Source organism: Cupressus sempervirens, chromosome 9 (genome assembly GCF_028749045.1).
Source record: "Cupressus sempervirens isolate cs-2001-9-10 chromosome 9, ASM2874904v1, whole genome shotgun sequence".
NCBI lineage: Eukaryota > Viridiplantae > Streptophyta > Pinopsida > Cupressales > Cupressaceae > Cupressus > Cupressus sempervirens.
In genome coordinates this window covers 692,430,557-692,451,940 of record NC_143126.1, presented here as the reverse complement: position 1 = coordinate 692,451,940, position 21,384 = coordinate 692,430,557, and the positions used below count along the sequence as shown (strand labels likewise).

Genomic DNA, 21,384 nt, shown 5'->3' with positions numbered 1-21,384 from the left:
GACTTCAAAAATCAAGCATAGGCTCAACAAGCAGAAAAACTAAAAAGACTTGACAAAAGCCTTCCATAAAAGGATTCATTATATCAATTGGGGTCGAATTGATTGATCAATACTAACCAATTAAATAATAAATTAAACCCAAAGAAATGTGAAACTAAGTTGAATAAGTTTCGTATTGCTAGCTACATTTTGTGGTGACAAAATGCAGGACATCAAACCTCACACAAGCTACATGATTCATGGAATTAAACAGTCGCAACTTATATCAATCACTTTTAAGGGAAAACATCTGGCTATATAATCAGCTACTTTCAATTGATAAAGGCATTAACCACTACATAGGTCATTGAAACACTTTGCGCTGAGGTCAAAAAATTTTGCACTAACCCACAAGCATGATTTAATAGTAAGTAGCAATTGTTCTATTTGAAATTAGAAAATATCAAACTAGCAGCTCCTACAAATTTACCTTCTAAAAAGAGATTTCTTATAAAGATGTTTTATTTCAGCATAGGAATGGGTTGGATCTATATATAAAATAAGGATACATGAATATTAGAATGATGAAAGGTGAAAATGTGTAAGTGTTGGGGGAAAGAATCTTTGGGATGTCGTTTGGAAACACTGACCTGTGGCCAACCATAATGGATAACTCGGCGAACATTTGACTTGTCAATTCCCATGCCAAAAGCAATTGTTGCGACAACCACCTAAGATCTTGCAATAAAGAACAAACACTAAGCTTCTTGTCTATCACCTTGTATTAATGCAATTGTATTATTGTTTTTAATCCTCAATCAGATTAAGATGTAGAATGTCAATGGGATATCAGAAGTTCATTAAAATCACACTAAATTTTAAACATGAATTTTTTAAAATTAATAATATCACAAAAATTACAAAAATGTTTAAAATATATAAGGAGAGATGAATAGTATCACCATGAAAAGTAATTACCTGTAATGAGTCATTGTGAAACAGATGATGCACCTCACTCAGATGCTTCTTTGGCAACTGGAAAAAAATGGATATTAAACATACATTAAGGCATCATTAGGTATTCAATTTCCGTTTTATCAGAAAAAATTAGCATATGGCATAAGAAAAACTCAACAAGCACAAATAGCCTAAGTTTTGGAAAGATCTCAAAATGTAAAATGAAAATAACAATAAAATTATAAAAACACTAAGGTTGGTCATGTTCAGGTTGCATACAACTTCGCAATGGTAAATATATACAAGACATTTTCATCTGTTATTCTTATTAGAAGATATGTTGAAACCATGGCATCTTCTAATAGATTTTTGCTACAAATGATGCGGTTCATCATTACAGTTTGGCAAGATTCTATTTCATTGCTGTTAACAATGTGGATTCCTCACTATACATCCAGAACATGAAACCCGCGATACTATAATACTCTATCAATGATTTTCTTACCAGAAATCATTCAATTGCATTCCAAACACAACTTGCATTTCTATTTGAACATGGCAGGTTCCAAGGAAGAAAAGAAGCTCAATTCTATATTTGCTCAAAACTGTACCTCAATTAAACCTTGCAACCTGACTGTCAAGCAACAAAAAACAATTATTTTCCCTGAGACAGGCTATCTAACTCTATAGTATGAACCTTGTTCTGACATCTGCCAGCCATTTTGTGTGATTTCTGATTTGTTCTTGTGATACCACTCTTTTTATCATCACCACAAACCCATGGCATAAATATTGCATAACAGAACAATGTAGGAGGGCAGGAGGATGAAATGGTAATATGATATGCTAGAATGAAAAGCAATTTAAGGAGATGGCAGAAAGCACAGTGGGGAGCAAGATATTAGAAAGCACCCTTATGGAAGAAATTATGAAAAAAAATGTAGAATTGCAATCCCTATCAACGCACTCTCAACAAGTGCAAGAATTAAATAGTAATTGAAATGGAAAAACACACAAAAGAAATGTGTACCAACAAGTACAACACCATCAAACAGCGCTTCAAGAGTATATGCTACAATACATCTATAAAAGATGACCAGTCAAACAGCTCTCAATAAATAGGCTTGCACGTAAAGTATGTAAAAGTACAATTGGAGCATTTTTAGTACTGTGCATGCAAGTAGCGTACAAGATTTCAGAAAACATACACATCCACAAGTGAAAGCATGTGAAGGCTTGCACATTACAAGCATTTAAAAGTATAATAATCAAAAATTCTCCAAAGGGTAGAACAACAAAATAATTGTAATGGCTGTAGTCTGCAATTTACAATACCCTCCGACCTTTGCATACAGTTATGAGAATAATTGGACTGCTAACCAACAATTTTTGCACTTGATGAAATCAATCCTGGCCTCTGAATGAAGCCAAAGCTCTGACATAATTCACTGGATAGTTTCACCAATTCAAAGTGCGTGAAAATCTGAAAGAATTCTCAATTCTTCAGGCCCTTGAAATCTGAAAACCCCTTGGCTCTCAAACAACAACACAATTCACCAAAATCAAATGCACAATAGAATGGATTTTGATTTCTCTCCAAGGTTCTTTCATTATATTTTCCCATGAATCTTCATTAGCAAGGCTCTTTAATGAATTTGATATTTGCTTTTATAATAACGAGTTGACTTCATGATACATCATTAATAAGCACACTTTTAATCAATGAGTATTAATTGTTCATTACCCTCAATATGACACCCACTTTATTATAAAGTCAATTTATAACTTCATAACTTAAATAGTTTAACATCATTGAAGCCCATTAAAATATTAATATCTCATTAGATACTCATTATTTTGACAAGCCATCTGAACCAGGGATGCCACTGCCTTACTACAATTTGAAAGGGCCCATTTATGTCAACCTCGGACTTAATGTATATAGTAAATATATGAAATTGGGCCCAAACAAAGTCCAGTCTGAGCCAAACGAAGACCAAACTACAACATACTTAATTCTGTAGAAGACAGGAACGTCCATTAACCAAGCCTATGCCTCAGAAGACCCTCAAGTGACACGGTAATGGGCTAATCCCTCAAACTCTGATGTTCATGAAAATGGAGACACTACACAAATATCTTGGTAATCATTCTATGTTTTTACTTTTCATAATATGGTATCAAAAGACTACTCAAATCTTGAGATCGGGAGCATGTGAATTCTACTGACATAAAAGAATGCACTAAAGAAAGTTGCACGGAGTCATACAAGGGTTTTTGGCATATTTTTCCAACTAATATCTGGGGTTTTTCTAGCAGGATTTCATGGGTATTTCTTTACATTTTTGGCAGACTTTCCGCAAAAAATTGTGGGTTATATTGTGAAAAAACAATGTGCCAATTTCTTTGCTAGAGATTGTGGCATTTTCTCTCTCAAAACTATCTTTCTCCTTGAAGACTTGTGCCCTTTTTCCTCTCAATGATGACAAGTTTTATCAGAAAGGCAACCGTTTCTTTACAACTTACAAAAACCATGGCATTGTTTCCTAACAAAATTTGCACAATTGCATTTGCTAAGCACCCCATAGGAATGCATTGACGAGGCATTTATTTGAATGTTTTGACAACTCTTCAACAAATCACAAGTTATAAAAAAATGATTTCAGGGCTGTTTCTGGCAGACCATGACTACAAGGATTATTTTCGATGATATTTTAACCAAAAACGTGGGTACGAAAGGTTTCAAAATTGCAGGCATTGTTCTCTACCAGGGTTTTGAATTTTTTTGCTAAAAGTTTCATTGGTCTTCTTTAAAAAGCATCGAGCTTCTTTATTTTCTTTGATTTTTTATTGTGGGTGGGATGGCACCATTACCCAACATCATGTTGGAAGGTAGCTAGTGATTCACTCACAAGAATTATAACACCTAGAAACAACACATCAAAATCTTTGAGGCCTATTAAAATTATTTTGAAGGTGAAATAACTCCAATAGGTTATAACTTCTTCAAACATCAAAAATCTTTATACTTCAGTTGTTTGACATTTCGTCAAACACTTTGCAAGCAAGGGCCATCCGACTGATATAACTTTTCAAATTGCTGCAGTGGTTCTTGTTTGGATTTGCCTCAAAGAGAATGCTTACAAAAGACTCCAAATTGTCTAAACAATGACCTAACATAAATATACAACTAATTTTGGCAATAGTGAATACATATATGAGTTCTAATCATGAAAATGATCACCTACAGCAAACTGGTATTTTAACAAACAGTTGGTATGCAAGCTAACTGACTGATAAAAAATGATATATTAACGCTCAAGGACAACTATTAATGACTAGCAATTGGATCTCCTTGATTGAGAATGAGTATTCAATATAATATTCATACTAAGTTAGCCAAGACTCTTGGCATTTACAAAGATATCAAAATATGATGATTGTTGGTAAAGTAATATGCACCTACAACTGCCAATGAAAACTAATGCAACACTAAATATCTAACTTCAATACTCCCCTACAGCAGTACGCTAATTACATGCATGATTAAATACAACTAAAGCCATGGATTGCTGATACCATTGTGAGGAATGTAAAAATGAATGATGTATCTATTGATGAATGATAGGTTTGACTACGAAATGACAATTACAACAACACTCTATAGTGAAAGGTAACTATGAAAATACACATCAGACCTGGCATATGAAGTCGCCTTGGAGAATAGATGTATTGCAATACCACTAAACAGAAAATAACCTCCTCAAGTGCCCAAGTCGTGCCTCTCTAGCTGCCGCCCCTGATTGTAAATGGCTGTAATAATTTTCTTTGCTTTTTCGAATTTGCTTTTTCGGATTGCTCTTTTTTTTTTTGGATTGCTTTTTCGGACCTGCTTTTTTGGCCTGCTTTTTTGGTTCTACTTTTTCGAACTGCCTTTTCGGCCTGCTTTTTCGAACTGCTTTTTCGGCCTGCTTTTTTCGAACTGCTTTTTCGAACTGCTTTTTTCGGATTGCTTTTTGTATTCAAATATTTTTTCTCAATGTAGCACAAAATAGAAGACTGAAGTATCTTCCTCCCAGCTGCAATAATTCAAGTGATATTTCACACCCTCAAAATTGCGTACCAATTGAGAGTTTTCGTTCTCAATGGCCACAAATATTTTTTCTCAATGTAGCACAAATAGAAGACTGAAGTATCTTCCTCCCAGCTGCAATAATTCAAGTGATATTTCACACCCTCAAAATTGCGTACCAATTGAGAGTTTTCGTTATCAATGGCCAGTTGTGACTATTGCAAAAACCCTAGGCTCCACAATGCACATCAACAAACATCAACATCAACAACAACAAATCTGCATGATTAGAATGAAGCCCCGGGGTGCCTATTTATTCTTTTTTCTCCACTTTCTCCACAAGCTTCTAGAACATTATTTTATTTTATCTATTAGTGACTTTATAAAATATTTTATAATTCAAGTCACTTTATTAAATTAATTAAATATAAAGTTACCTTTTAATATTTATTTATTTGATAACTTTATAAATAATTAACTTAATACCACTTATTTATTTAATTAAAATAATTAATTAGTCATCCTCATAAAATATTCATTATTTTGGACAACCTAATTAATTAAATTAATTAAATCAAATTGCCTCCAAAATGGGGACATGACAGTCCGCCCTTCCTAAAATTGCTTGTCCCCAAGCAATGGCTGAACAATAAACCAATCAATCCGCCTGGATCCCAAATGTAGTCATGAACTATACCGATATCAATCAACACAGGCTCCTGCAATATCCTCTGCAATATAATCAAGAAGAATACATAATCAAACTGATAATTACAGCTCAACCAAACTCCAAAATCACAACTACCAACACAGTAAATACCATCAATGCATCCCACTGGCCTATACGGAATGTACAATCCAACTCTACAACAATGGTGAACGCTCCCGAATGAAACTGTACCAAGTATGGAGAATCCACACACTGTACAACTCCTGCAGTCAACACTACTCTGCAGATCACCGGCCACTGTCTCATAACCATAACTCCCATGCACTGTTGATGGTGAAAAAACATCACAAGATAAACAGCAAGAAATGAAATCCAAACCAAATCTGCCTGCCATCAACTCCTCAACACAAGGATCAAATGCTAATTGATGTACATACCCTATAGTATAATGCTGATAAAAAGAACCAACCTCAGTCAACAGCTCACCATGAACAAGTGATACAACCCACTGTGACTGATCACCAGCTAAGTCAGCAGATGTCATAGCCAAAGGAGTAGAATCATTAACAACAACCGATAAAGCATCACTCCCAAACTCCTACTCTAAGTCATGTATTATCAAGTTGTCAACCGCAGAACCTATCGCCATGTCATGCTCATCACAACTCTCATCCCGAGGCATCAAACCGTCCCATAACTGATGAAAAGCACTAGCAACCAAAGTACATCTCTGTATCATCATCTCATCAACATGGTCATCAAAGGTAAATTGATGAGCATACCTCACAGTGTAATGCCGATAGAATGCGCCAATCTCAGTCAGTGGCTCAGATTGCAATCCAGATGAAACTAACTGCAATCGATCATTAACCATGTTGGAACTGACTACTACCTCCGAAGATATCACCAAGGGAGTAGTATTACTAGCAGGAACCATGCCAACTGCCGGCTCACCAACATCACACATGATCTTTGATACAACATCTCTAGTCTCTGTGCCATCAGTACTAGAGGCCACCACCATGTCAGGCATACAACAATCTGCTGCAGCACCCAACTCAACTGAACTTGACTCTAGTGGGAACGAACCTGATATGCCAATGTTAGTATCAATGATGGATGCATCCCCATCTCCACTGTCTCTGATAATTTCGACCATGGACATCCTCGAATCACCAGACACCACAGCTTGTGACTATACAGAATCTGGTAAAGACTGCAATCGCTCTAACTCCATGGTCACCTTAGCCAAATGAAGCTGTGACTCCTCGAAAGCCAATTGTGTACTTTCAAGAATCTCAGAAGTCACCTCGAGCTGTTGAGTAAGCTCACTCACCTCATCTTCCTTGGCCAATAATGCATCGTATGCTGTACTCCCCCACTCCATAAGATAATCTTTGTCGGCTACCAGCTGCATATAATTCTGTCTCAGAATCTGAATAGCCTCCCATAAAGAGTGGATCTCTGTCAAGGAAAAATAACTGCCTCCCTGCTCATCACTAGTAGGAGAACCCCATCCATAAACTGCTAACAACTGACGAGCAACATTGAAATGTTGGCAAGCGATAGCAATGTCTCGCTCACTAACTCTCAACTGACTAGACACATGATGGCACTGGCTAGACTGTCTCCTACAAACCTCCTCTGATGAACTATCTAAAGGAGTATCCTCAAAGTTACTGGTCTCTAGAGTATTACCAACCATATCCTGTGAATCAATTCCAAAGCTCATGTCAACATATGGAGTATCAAAATCTGTAGCACTGTTGTCCAACTCTTCTGTACCAAAAGAAACTGCCAAGGAAACTAAGTCTTCAAAACTGCCCACTACATCCTCCTGGATATCGTCAATGCCAATATGATCCTGGGACTCATCTGTACACACTGCCAAATATGAAAGATCATCAACACATTCTAGCAAGAATGGTCGACTGGATATATGAACAAAGCCCAACACCGGTGTATAAAAACTAATACCAACATTGGATGAGCTGCTGGCACAAGAAAAGACAACACCGTGTAATCTGCTAATCAAATCCATGATAGCACCCAAACAATCACTACTACCATAAAGTGTTAAAGATCTCCAGTCAACTGAATCCCAAACGCCAATGAAACAATCTCGAGTCCATATTCGTAAACTAGAATCAGTTGGTAACTCAAGCAAACTCCTCACCTAAGTAATATGACCAATACCAACTAACTCCACATACCTGTCTGACATTGTCCCTGTATCCTGGATGTGAATGCAAGATGAACTCGCAACATTTTCAGCGACCACATATGATCCGCTTGCCGCAGTAAGCTGAGTATCAGGAGTGCAAGATGAAACTAAACTCAACTCCATGCCATGCTTATCCCCATGTCTCTCCCAGTCCTGTAATGCCAATGGAGTATTTGAAATGACCCTCACTGTATGAGTTACTAGAATAACAATACTAGAGTATGGCAATTCATCAAATACTTGGCATGAAATACGATTAATCCATGATATGTCTAATTCACCCAGTTATAGAAGTAACTTTGATGCAATGGATAACAGTAACAATAAAATTCAAGAAAGAAAATGATTTTATTGCAAGTGGTAATAGCAAATAACAAATAACTGAAATTATCAACTTAACAATTTTAGGAAAGAAACCTGGCAATTCGCCACTTCCATTAATCGCTATAGAATGTTGATACCGCCTTATTTAAGCAACTGAATTCCGATGCTGGTGATCGTAAACCCGAGATTATTTTTTTGAGCTGCTTCTTATCCAGATTTCGGCAATCTGCTATATTAACTTATTTTGAAAGAAACGCGTCTGAACTATTGGGAATCAAAACCGCTATTGGCTAGGAATTTGAAGCCCATATGTAAGACCAACTGTACCTCCGCTTCCTATCAGACGAACTCGCAAATTCTCTACACCTTAATCCGTTTCCGCTAACTCCTTCTATCTGCATCCCGGAATAATGCACCCGAAGAATAATCGATGATCATATATGTTTCAACCTGCTGATGATATTTATTTCCATGGATCGCATCCTGCTGAAAGATGCCCGGTTGTTGGATGTTAAGCCTGCAGAATGTCAGGGGGTCGTGCGAATAATGGAAACCAATATATATTCCTCCGCCCTCTATAATGTTGATTTTAGAACTCGGGAGGCACTTGTGAATAATCTGTACCCTTGGTCACTGCGTCTCCACTGACCAATATCTGAATATACTTCAAACTGTCAAATGAGATATGAGATATCCGCCCCAATCCTGGTTATTGGAAGAACAAGATAATCCAATACTGCAGCAATCTCCGTATGATGTTCCGGCCTTAGGTCTGAAATTATGCCCTGATGGAATGTCTATTGTGTCATCTCCAATTTGCAATAATTCGGGTGATATTCCACACCCTCAAAATTGCTTATCAATGGGAGTTTTCGTTCCCAAAGATAAATTGAGAATTTGCAGACCAAATGGCTACAAATCGCTCCAGCTGAAGAAGAATTAGAATCCACAAAACCGCTTGTTCCAAATGGGTGCCTCATGTCCTCTATTTATTCACTTTGTTGAGAAGTTACTGGAAGTTTTCCGGAATTGTCTTTTATAATGCACCTTTATTATTAATCTTTATAAAATTAAATAAATAACTGTATAAAGTTTAAAGTACAATCTCAATTTAATATTAGAAAAAGTAGGCCCGACTTATTGAATTATTATTCTCCGAGAGCAAGAATGTAATCATCTGGAAATAAAATGACTCTCTTTCCAAAATCATTTGCCTACGAGAGTCGATGATAGGCAAATCCCTGGTAAAAGTTATGTCACTAGAAAGGGGACATGACAGTCCGCCCTTCCTGAAATTGCTTCTCCTCAAGCAATCTCAAAGCTGGGTGCTGCAAAACTGTTTCATTTTCCCAAGTGGCATCTTCAACTGGTAGATCCTTCCATTTAACCAAATATTCTCTGATTACCTGTAATGTCCCCATTTTAGCAGTTGACCAAGTGTGTGTGCGTTAGCCTTGTTCTACATGGTCCCGAGGGCTAACGAAGGGTTTAATGGGATCTTGGAGTGTTTTGGCCTAGTCATTTCCAGTTTGGGCCAAAACGAAGTTGATTTACTCAGTTTCAGGCATACTTACTATTTTTAGTAAGTCGGCAGGACACAGTGCAGGTCAATTTTGGTGATTGGATTCGATACTCCTCGGTGAGAGCTTTCCGATGAGCTATCACTCGCATTATTCGGAGTCCGATTGCTAATACATTTTAATGCCTGAAGTTTTATTAAAGTAACGTCTAATTTAATTGTAAAATATTAAAGTGTTACTTTAATATTTATTTTATGGTGATGTGTACCCAAGGGAGACATAAGGGGTATTTTAATATATGTTTTATATTACACATCTTTATCCCACATTGCCCATATGAGTTGAGCAAACCCGTGGGAATAGAATAAAAGGAAGCATTTGTAGCTTCATTACACAGGGTGAATATGAGAAGAAATTGGTGTGTGAGTTGCAGCTTTGTTCTTGGCATTTGAGGACGTCTATCCTCTCTTGTAACATTCTAGACGTCATTCCCTTGGGGTTTGGCCTTTGGAATTCTTTCTTATTGGCTTCATTATCTGGCAATTTAGTTGCATTTCCGGCTACAGGCAGATTTGATATTTTGCTCATATCTTCTTCACTACTTGTCCGACGCTTATGCCGCTTGGAGGGAATGGTATTATGAAGGTAGTGGACTAATTGGAGGACAAAGTATTGTAGCAGCAAGTTCGTAAGCATGGGCTGGAGTATTATGACAATATTGCTGAAGTAATTAGTGAGTTGATAAATCTGCCATGTATTTGGTTTTATGAATTCTGAAAATAACATTTTATTAGCAGCAGTTCATTTCCACTTTGCATATTATTGTAGTTTCTTTCTTGTTTATGTTGTATGATACCAATTCCATGCACGAAACACAACAAACAAATAAACGTTTGATTTCCAGAGTTATAAGGGGTTTTAAGAAGTTGAATGCAAACTGTTTGACATAATTCCTTTCAGCAATTTGGTTTAGTTTTTTGGGACATCCAAGGGTGTCCATTTCAGTGGTATCAGAGCTATAAGTCCTGCCATCCTGTGGAGGTCTTATAGGGAATTTGGAACAGCCGGATAGAGGGAAAAAGTAAGTAAAAAACACAGGCTAAGCATTTATGTTTGAGCATGCGACAGGGGTCTTATAATTTCCGCGATACCAGAGCAAGACAAAATAGGATTTCAGACTTGCAAAGCAAACAGTCTAGTACATCCGTGCAGGGGGACATTAAATTCAACCATACAGACACAGAGGAGATATTCTGTGATCAGGACAATAATATGGGTGATCGAGATGACAGGAATGCAGGATTAGGCGGAGGCAGAAATGCTGGTCCAGATCAGAAGGAGGTACTGTTCCGACAATTACTGGATACATTAGAGCAGGGGCAACGTATGCAGCAGGAGCAGAATAGGCGAATGGACATGATGTTGCAGCTCATGGCTAGACAGATGGGTGTCAATATTAATCCAGGTGATGCCAACAACAAAAACAATAACAACGAGAGAAACAATAACAGGGGAAACAATAACCATGAAGGCCAAGGCAACAACAGTGGTCCTGAGAATAACATTAATGGTAATAATGGACACGGCAACAATGGGAATGAGGCTGATAACTTTAGACACGTTGCACGCCCAGCACGGACTGCAAGCTCGAGACCTCTTCTACCCACTTTTCCACCCAGAGATCCGGTTCAACCAGTAAACGAACCGCAGATTACCGAGTTACAGGATCAGTTCAAGAGGGACTGGGAGGCTAGTGGACCAGAGTTTCAGGCGGATATTTCTCTTAGAGATTATATGGACTTGAGGATGAGACACATGCCTAAAGCAGGAGGGAGGAATCAAAACTTTGAGCTGAGGAAGAAAGTTGGAAAACTTTCTTTACCTTATTATGATGCTTCAGGGAAGATGACTGCATGAGCTTGGGTGCAGAAGGTAGATACATACTTGCAACTAAATCCTATGCCTGAGGAGGAGGCTATCAAGTATGCGGCTATGCACTTGGATGGCGTTGCACATGAATGGTGGCATCATGGCATGGTGACTTTGGGGCATAATTAGATTACATCCTATGAGGAATTCACCGAAACATTGATTGGGAGATTTGACACTAAGGATCCCGAGTTACATTTCAAGGAGCTAGCACAGTTAAAACAGTCAGGTTCTGTGGATGCTTACATTGCCGAATTTCAGCGCTTGTTTGTACTTGTTACTGATATCTCTCCTAGGAGATTGGTGGTGTTATTTTGTGATGGTCTTGCTGATCCATTACGAGGTTGGGTGAAGGGACATGATCCACTCACGTTAGCTGAAGCAACTAAACAGGCACGAGATTTAGCCCCTTCGGTATACAAAGGAAAAAACCATTCAACAGATTCTTCCTACCGCAAGGACAAAGATAAAAAATCATTTCAGAAAGAGTATAGCAAACCCAAAGAAGGATCAAAAGGACTAGACAATGAAACCTTGAATGAACTCCGAAAGAAGAAGCTGTGCTTCCATTGTAGAGAGCCTTGGGACTTATCTCATAAATGTTCTCTCAAGGCTAAGGCAAATCAAATGGAGTATTTTTCAGCAGAAGAATCAGAGTCAGAAGGGGAGGATCAGCACTCTGATTCAGATGAGGGTAACACTATAGAGGAGAGCAACATTCCTAAGGATGATAGATCGTTGGCACGCTTGACAGGAGCCCAAAAGGCAATCACATTTAAGGTCAGGGGTACTATCCAAGGGCAGAAAGTGATATCTCTTATTGACACTGGGGCTACACATAACTTCATAGATGCACAGTTGGTAGCCAGGAGAGGGTTACAGACAGAGGAGCATGATGGGTTTAGAGTCATGGTGGCTAACGGTGATAAGTTATTATGCACTCGGAAGATATCTAATCTTCGCATCAGGTTTGGAGATGGCTACGAGTTGGAGGATGAGTTCTATGTTGTGGACATGGGAGATTATGATGTCATCCTCGGCATGACATGGATGGCTTCACTAGTTGAGTTCACACTCAATCTAGCGAAATTGGAGATGAGATTCCAGCATGAGGGCAGAACTGTGGTACTTAGAGGGCTTTCAGATGGAGGTTGCAGAGTAGTGTCTTTGAGGAGAATGCAGAGACTTTTTCGTCATGATGACATAGAGTGGGCGGCAGAGTGCCACATTATGCCAACTTCACCAGAGCCACAAGAAAAGAGTCATCCACTAGATGTCCAGAAGATACTTGATAGACACGCTAAAGTATTTAGCGATATTCCTCATGGGGTTCCTCCTGACAGAGGGATGGAACATGTTATTGAGCTCGAGGAGGGAGCCAAACCAGTTATGATTACTCCCTATCGTCATCCTAAGAAACACAAGGATGAGATAGAGAAGGCGATTAAGGATTTGTTGGAGATGGGGCATATCAGGCCCAGTAAGAGCCTTTTTGCTTCAGCAGTAGTATTGGTAAAGAAGAAGGATGGGACGATGCGCATGTGCATCGATTACAGGGCACTGAATAAGAAAACAATTAAAAACAGGTATCCCATTCCTAGGATTGATGAGATGATTGATGAGTTGCATGGGGCATGCTTCTTCACCAAAATTGATTTGCGATCCGGATACCATCAGATCAGGATGAGAGCAAAGGACATTGAGAAAACAGCTTTCCGATGTCACTATGGCCACTTTGAGTTCATGGTTATGCCATTTGGTCTAACCAATGCACCTACTACATTTCAAAGTTGTATGAACCAGGTATTCAGGAAGCAGCAGAGGAGATTTGTCTTGATCTTCTTTGATGACATCTTGGTCTTCAGTAAGACCTGGGAGGAGCACTTACATCATCTAGAGGAGGTGTTATCTATTCTGGAGAGAGAGTCATTGTATGCCAAGGAATCTAAATGTGAGTTTGGCATGACTGAGCTCCTTTACCTGGGACATATCATTAGTGCAGATGGCGTTCGAGTTGATCCCGAAAAGATTAGAGCTATTGTAGAATGGCCTACTCCCACAAACCTTACACAACTTAAGGGATTCTTTGGTTGATGTGGTTTTTATAGGAGGTTTGTTAAGGGATTCTCACAGATTGCTACACCCTTGACAGATCTTACCAGGAAAGAAGCCTCCGTGTGGACAGGGGCAGAACAGAGGTGTTTTGAGCATTTCAAGCAGGTAATGTCTTCATGTCCAGTTCTAGCTCTACCGGATTTCACGAAGCCTTTTGAGCTTCATTGTGATGCATCAGGTGATGGGATTGGAGCAGTATTGATGCAGGAGAAGCATCCCATTGCATTCGAGAGTAGGAAGCTCCGAGGAGTTGAGAAAAGTTATTCTGTCTATGACCAGGAGATGTTGGCCATAATGCATGCATTGGCCAGATTTCGATCATATTTGGTAGGTGGACGTTTTGTGATCAAGATTGATCACAACAGTATTAAATACTTCATGAGCCAGCGTGATCTTAATGACCGGCAACAAAAATGGGTGACTAAATTGCAGGCTTATGACTTTGACATAGAGTTTGTCAAAGGTAAGAAAAATGTGGTGGCTGATGCCTTATCTCGGAGACCTCACTTATGTGCTCTGGCAGAGATATCAGGAGATTGGAGAGATTGGATTATAGAAGAGTATGTCGAAGATGCTTGGGCTTCTGGATTGATTTCAGGTACCATACAGGATGATCGCTTTGAGGTGATAGATGGATTGATCAGAGTTCAGGATAGGGTTTATTTGATTCCGTCATCACATTTGAGAGAGGCGATACTGAAGGCATTTCATGATGCACCCACAGCTGGACATCCGGGGGTCTTCAAGACGTACAGGCAGATCCGAGAGCGGTTTTCATGGAAAGGGCTCAAGGATGATGTTCAGAGGTATGTCAGGGAGTGTGTGGTTTGTCAACAGAATAAGGGAGAACACACATTTCCTGCAGGTTTATTACAGCCCTTGCCCATTCCTGATAGGAAATGGGAAAGTATTTCGATGGACTTCATCACTGGTTTACCACAAGTGCAGGGAAGGGATTGCATCTATGTGGTGGTGGACCGCTTGACGAAGTTTGCTCACTTCATTGCTATTCTGTCCACTTACACAGCAGCACAGGTGGCAGATCTTTTCTTTAAAGAGATATTCAGGTTACATGGGTTGCCCAGATTCATTGTCAGCGACCGGGATAGTAAGTTTATGAGTGTTTTTTTGGCAAGAGTTGTTTAGGTTGTGTGGTACAGATCTTACACCTAGCACTAGTTATCATCCGCAAACAGATGGGCAAACAGAGATTGTGAATAAATGGGTGGAAGGATATTTGAGGAACTATGTAACTACACAACAAAAGGCTTGGATCAGATGGTTGCATATGGGAGAGTATTGTTATAACACCACTTATCATATGTCCATCAAGATGACTCCTTTCATGGCACTCTATGGTTATGAAGGACCTAGCTTCATGGATTTAGTTTTGGGGGACAGTAGAGTGCCCAAAGCCAAAAACTTATTGCAGGATAGTCAGGACATCCTGAAAGTGCTCAAAGAGAATATACAACAGGCCCAGAATCAACAGAAATTGTATGCTGATCAGCACCGAATAGAGCGCAGTTTCGAGGTAGGGGATATGGTTTACTTGAGGCTACAACCATATAGACAGTCATCGCTCAAGAAGAGCGGAGCTGAAAAGTTGAAACCTAGATTTTATGGTCCCTACAGGGTGATTCGCAAAGTGGGCAAAGTCGCCTATGAGCTTGAGCTTCCAGAGGGCAATCGAGTGCACAATGTGTTTCATGTGTCTAGGCTTAAGAAAGCCATTGGTCAGAGTGTAGTGCCTTCTGCAGATTTACCCCCTTTGGATGAAGAAGGGAAGCTTGTGTTAGTACCTGAGGCTATTCTAGATACCAGAGAGAGGAAGCTTAGAAATAGGATAGTGAAGGAGAATTTGGTCAAATGGAAAGATCTGCCGGAGGAAGATTCTACATGGGAGAGTGAGCAGGTTATTCAGCAGGCTAGACTGAGACTGCTTGAGGACAAGCAATTTCAAGGGGGGCGGACTGTAATGTCCCCATTTTAGCAGTTGACCAAGTGTGTGTGCGTTAGCCTTGTTCTACATGGTCCCAAGGGCTAACGAAGGGTTTAATGGGATCTTGGAGTGTTTTGGCCTAGTCATTTCCAGTTTGGGCCAAAACGAAGTTGATTTACTCAGTTTCAGGCATACTTACTATTTTTAGTAAGTCGGCAGGACACAGTGCAGGTCAATTTTGGTGATTGGATTCGATACTCCTCGGTGAGAGCTTTCCGATGAGCTATCACTCGCATTATTCGGAGTCCAATTGCTAATACATTTTAATGCCTGAAGTTTTATTAAAGTAACGTCTAATTTAATTATAACATATTAAAGTGTTACTTTAATATTTATTTTATGGTGATGTGTACCCAAGGGAGACATAAGGGGTATTTTAATATATGTTCTATATTACACATCTTTATCCCACATTGCCCATATGAGTTGAGCGGACCCGTGGGAATAGAATAAAAGGAAGCATTTGTAGCTTCATTAGACAGGTTGAATATGAGAAGAAATTGGTGTGTGAGTTGCAGCTTTGTTCTTGGCATTTGAGGACGTCTATCCTCTCTTGTAACATTCTAGACGTCATTCCCTTGGGGTTTGGCCTTTGGAATTCTTTCTTATTGGCTTCATTATCAGGCAATTTAGTTGCATTTCCGGCTACAGGCAGATTTGATATTTTGCTCATATCTTCTTCACTACTTGTCCGACGCTTATGCCGCTTGGAGGGAATGGTATTATAGCAGCAAGTTCGTAAGCATGGGCTGGAGTATTATGACAATATTGCTGAAGTAATTAGTGAGTTGATAAATCTGCCATGTATTTGGTTTTATGAATTCTGAAAATAACATTTTATTAGCAGCAGTTCATTTCCACTTTGCATATTATTGTAGTTTCTTTCTTGTTTATTTTGTATGATACCAATTCCATCCACGAAACACAACAAACAAATAAACGTTTGATTTCCAGAGTTATAAGGGGTTTTAAGAAGTTGAATGCAAACTGTTTGACATAATTCCTTTCAGCAATTTGGTTTAGTTTTTTGGGACATCCAAGGGTGTCCATTTCATTACCCTTCTGCGGAGCTGTTTTCCCCTGCTTTCCAAAATGAATTCCGGCACTAAGATCAATTTTCCTTCATCATCCAAAGGCGAAAATACGGTAGAAGGTACCACATTCTGTCCCAGCGCTTTTTTGAGGCGCGACACATGGAACACATTATGTACTTTACTATCTCCTGGAAACTCAAGCTCATAAGCCAATTCCCCTATTCGACTGGTAATTCTGAAAGGCCCATAATACCTAGGCTTAAGCTTCTCTGACCCACTCTTTTTGAGAGTAGATTGTCGAAATGGGTGAAGCATTAGGTAAACCATGTCACCCACCTCAAAGCTCCTCTCTGTCCTCTTTTGATCTGCATATTGCTTATACTGATTCTGTGCCCGAGCTATGTTATCCTATAGAGTGCTAATAATGTCTTTACTTTCTTGAACCAAATCCCCGGCACGTGTAACCCGAACATCACCCATTAATAAGTCAATGAAACTCGGTGCATCATATCCATATAATGCTCGGAAAGGTGTCATCTAAATAGACATGTGGAAAGTGGTATTGTAACAATATTCACACAAATAAATCCATCTTACCCATGTCTTCTGCTGATCAGTCACGCAGTTCCTCAAGTAGCCTTCCACCCACTTGTTTACTATCTCCGTCTGTCCATTGATCTGCGGGTGATAACTAGTACTGGGTGTAAGCTCAGTGCCACATAATCGAAACACCTCCTTCCAGAAATGACTCAAGAATCTGCTATCCCTGTCACTGACAATACTACGGGGTATCCCATGTAATCGAAGAACTTCTTTGAAAAAAATCTCAGCTACCTGTACTGTTGTATAAGTTGTGGTGATGGGAAAGAAATGAGCATATTTCGTTAGTCTATCTACCACCACATAAATGCAATCACGACCCTGAGCCTTGGGCAACCCTGTAATGAAATCCATGGATATGCATTCCCACTTCTGACTCGGGATGTGAAGTGGTTGTAGGAGCCCTGCTGGAAAGGTGTGCTCCTGTTTATTCTGTTGACAAACAGAACACTCACGAACATACTGCAAAACATCCTTCTTGAGTCCTTTCCATGTAAACCGTTCCCGCACCTGTCTATATGTTTTAAAGTATCCGGGATGACCAGCTATAGGTGAATCATGAAGAGCCTGCAGAATAGACCGTTTCACCTTCGATCCTGGGACTAAAAAGATCCGGCTCTTGTAAATGATCAAGTCATCCACAAGTGAATACCTAGCATCGACAATGGTCCCATCAACTATAGCAGATGCCCATGGGTCTCTAACATATTCAGCAATAATCAGATGCTTCCAGTCCTCAGAGATCTCGATCATCGAACTAAGGTGTGGCCTGCGTGACAAGGCGTCTGCTACCACATTCTGTGTGCCCTTAACATAAGATATATCAAAGTCATATGCCTGTAGCTTACTTACCCATTTCTGTTGTCTATCATTGAGATCCCTTTGCCCAAGGAAATGTCTCAAACTGTTGTGATCAGTTTTTATACAAAACTTACCACCTACTAAGTACTGCCTGAACTTAGCTAATGCATACATGATAGCTAACATCTCCTTGTCGTAAATGCTGAATGTTTTCTCTGGCCCACGGAGTTTCCTGCTCTCATATGCAATTGGGTGTTTGTCCTGCATCAAAACAGCCCCAATACCATCTCCTGAAGCATCACACTAGAGTTCAAATGGCTTCGAGAAATCAGGCAATGCTAGTACCGGGCATGAAGTCATGATCTCCTTAAATCTGTCAAAACAAGCTTGTGCCTTTGCTGTCCAAACGAAAGCTCCCTTTTTAAGAAAATCTGTCATAGGAGCCGTGTGTCGCGAATATCCGCAAACAAATCTGCAGTAGAAGCCACATAAACCAAGGAATCCTCTCAGCTGTGTCAGGTTCTCAGGAATAGGCCACTCCACAATAGCACGAATCTTATCAAGGTCCATCCATACTCCTTCTCTGCTGATAATATGTCCCAAGTATAATAACTCGGTCATGCCCAAATCACATTTAGACTCTTTGGCATACATTGACTCTGCTTGCAAAGTCTTTAGTACTGTCTCTAGATGCTCCATATGCTCATGCCATGTTCGACTGTATACCAAGATATCATCAAAGAAAACCAACACGAATTTCCTCAGCTGATGATGGAAGACCTTATTCATGGTAGACTGGAAAGTAGCTGGTGCATTCGTCAACCCGAATGGCATCACTACAAACTCAAAATGCCCATAGTGACATTTGAATGCAGTCTTCTCTATGTCTTGTTCTCTGACTCTAATCTGGTGGTAACCGGATCTCAAATCAATCTTACTAAAGTCGCATGCCCCATGTAGTTCATCTATTAGCTCATCAATCCATGGAATAGGATATCTATTCTTAATGGTTTTCTTATTCAACATCCTGTAATCTATACACATCCGTAACGAACCATCTTTCTTCCTTACCAAAACTACTGAAGAAGCAAAAGGGGACTTACTGGGTCTAATGTGTCCCATCGCGAGAAGCTCCTTGATGGTTTTCTCTATTTCATCTTTGAGCCTCTTTGGATGCCTGTATGGAGTGATCATGACTGGTTTAGCACCCTCTTCTAATTCGATGATGTGCTCAATCCCTCTATCAGGTGGTGTACCAGGTGGAATGTCGCTGAATACCTTACTATACCTTTCCCTCAATATCTGGATGTCTGGATGATATTCTATCTTTTGTTGTTCCTCCTGTGTAGGCATGAGAGTACACGTGGCTGCCCATTCAATATCATTATGCCTCACCAATCTTTCCATTCGCCTAAGAGAAATGGTTCGGATATCACTATTTCTGATTGCTCTCAGCACATGCTGCCTCCCATCAACCTCAAACTTAATCTCCATGTCCTTGAGTCAGAAAGTAACTTCGCCCAATAAACGTAGCCATGCAATACCCAAAACGATATCTAAGTCGCCCATATTAACCACATGGTAATCTGCTTTAAACTCATAATTGTTCAGACGTAAAGGCATGTCTCTAACCATCCTGTTACACTTAAGAGTGTAACCATCAGCAACCTGTACTCGGAGACCTTCAAATTCTTCTGTCTTAATACCGCGGCGCTCAACCAATCGTGCATCAATGAAGTTGTGCGTAGCGCCTGTATCAACCAATGTGATCACCTTCTGTCCTGCTAAAACACCGCGTAACCTAAAGGATCCCTCCTGCTGAATGCTAGACAAACGCCCCTGTTGTAAATGCAATTCAGGTTCCTCTTTTTGTTCTGAATTCCCTGTTTCTCCCTCAAGCTCCGAATCGCTGTGATCATCCCCATTTGCTGTACTGTCGGAATCTGATCTTTCATAGTATGCCCACATAACTCTATTGGCTTTTCCTTTAGGTCTCAAAGGACAATCATGATCCCTAAATGGACCCTTGCAATAGAAGCATAATTTCTTACTGCCCAAGTCGTTTAATGCTTCTGTATCCATGGGTGCAGTAGATTTTCCTTTGGTCTCAATGCTCTTCCCTTTATTCTTGTCCAACTTCTTATTGTCTCTGAAAGAGGTAGTACTCCGAGAGGTGAACCTACTAGAAAGTGCAGTAAGCTCCATACTTCGTGCTTTCCTCATAGCCTCCTGCAGTGTTGGTGGGTCAAATGCCTTAATCCATCCCTTGAGGGGTTCTGACAATCCTTCTGTAAATAAGATAACTAACCTTCTTTCAGACACATCTTGTACCATAACTGACAATCTCTGAAATTCACTAATATAAACCTCCAAATTGCCAGACTGTCTTAGCTGTGCAAGGTCGCGAAAATAAATCTTTGGATCCTTCTTATCAAAACGCTCAACCAATCTATCCACAAAGTCCTGGTAAGATGTTACCTGATTGTGCTGCAAGGTAACCATCCCATGTGACCACCAATCATGAGTTGTGCCTTCCAGATGCAGGGTGGCGTACCTGATGGCATCTATCTCTGTCATAGGCCTCAATGCCAAGAATGTATCCAACTTATGAACCCAAGCTTGCGCTGTCATCTGACCACTACCATCGAAAAATGGTAAAGTGAGTTTGCTAACAGCTCGCTGTAACTCACTATCATGACCTCCTCTAGGCCTCCTATTCTGGCGGCTGCTCCTCATATGTTCTCTCCTTTGGTTTAGATAGCGATCAAAGTTCAATAGTTCACGCACATGCGGGGGTAATGCCTGCCATTCCACAGTAGCAGCTCTGAGATCATCCTGGAAATCATCTGGCAAGTCATCTTCTCCTATCTCCTGAGCCTCTTCCCTTAGGAAGGTTGGACGAGTAGGCCTATTTGCTGTCCATGATCTGCGCCTAGGAGCACCTTGTGAGCCTGCCACACTTCTATTATCATGATCAAATGTACCTCTACCTTGTTCCTGAATCCTGGGCTGAACAACTCTCTCCATTATGGTAGTCAAAGCCTGTAGTGACTGAGCTATTTCTTGCTGTCCAGTAGTCATGACTCTGTAAAACTCTCTGGTTTCATCGTCATCAACTCTGGGGAACCTCGGTGGACTCTGTGATTGTCTTTCACCC

General features: G+C 39.9%; 1 protein-coding gene across 5 annotated transcripts in view; it reads right to left on the bottom strand.

Moving 5' to 3' along the window:
* Positions 1–21,384, bottom strand: part of RECQSIM (RECQ helicase SIM) — a 380,547-nt gene that overhangs the window by 249,701 nt on the left and 109,462 nt on the right. For all 5 annotated transcript variants that reach the window (XM_089801696.1, XM_089801697.1, XM_089801698.1 and 2 more), the window contains 2 exons: positions 958–1,014; positions 630–710 (listed from right to left, as the gene is read on the bottom strand). In XM_089801696.1, the coding sequence (XP_089657822.1) occupies positions 630–710; positions 958–1,014 (138 nt within the window). The remainder of the gene's footprint in view (positions 1–629; positions 711–957; positions 1,015–21,384) is intronic.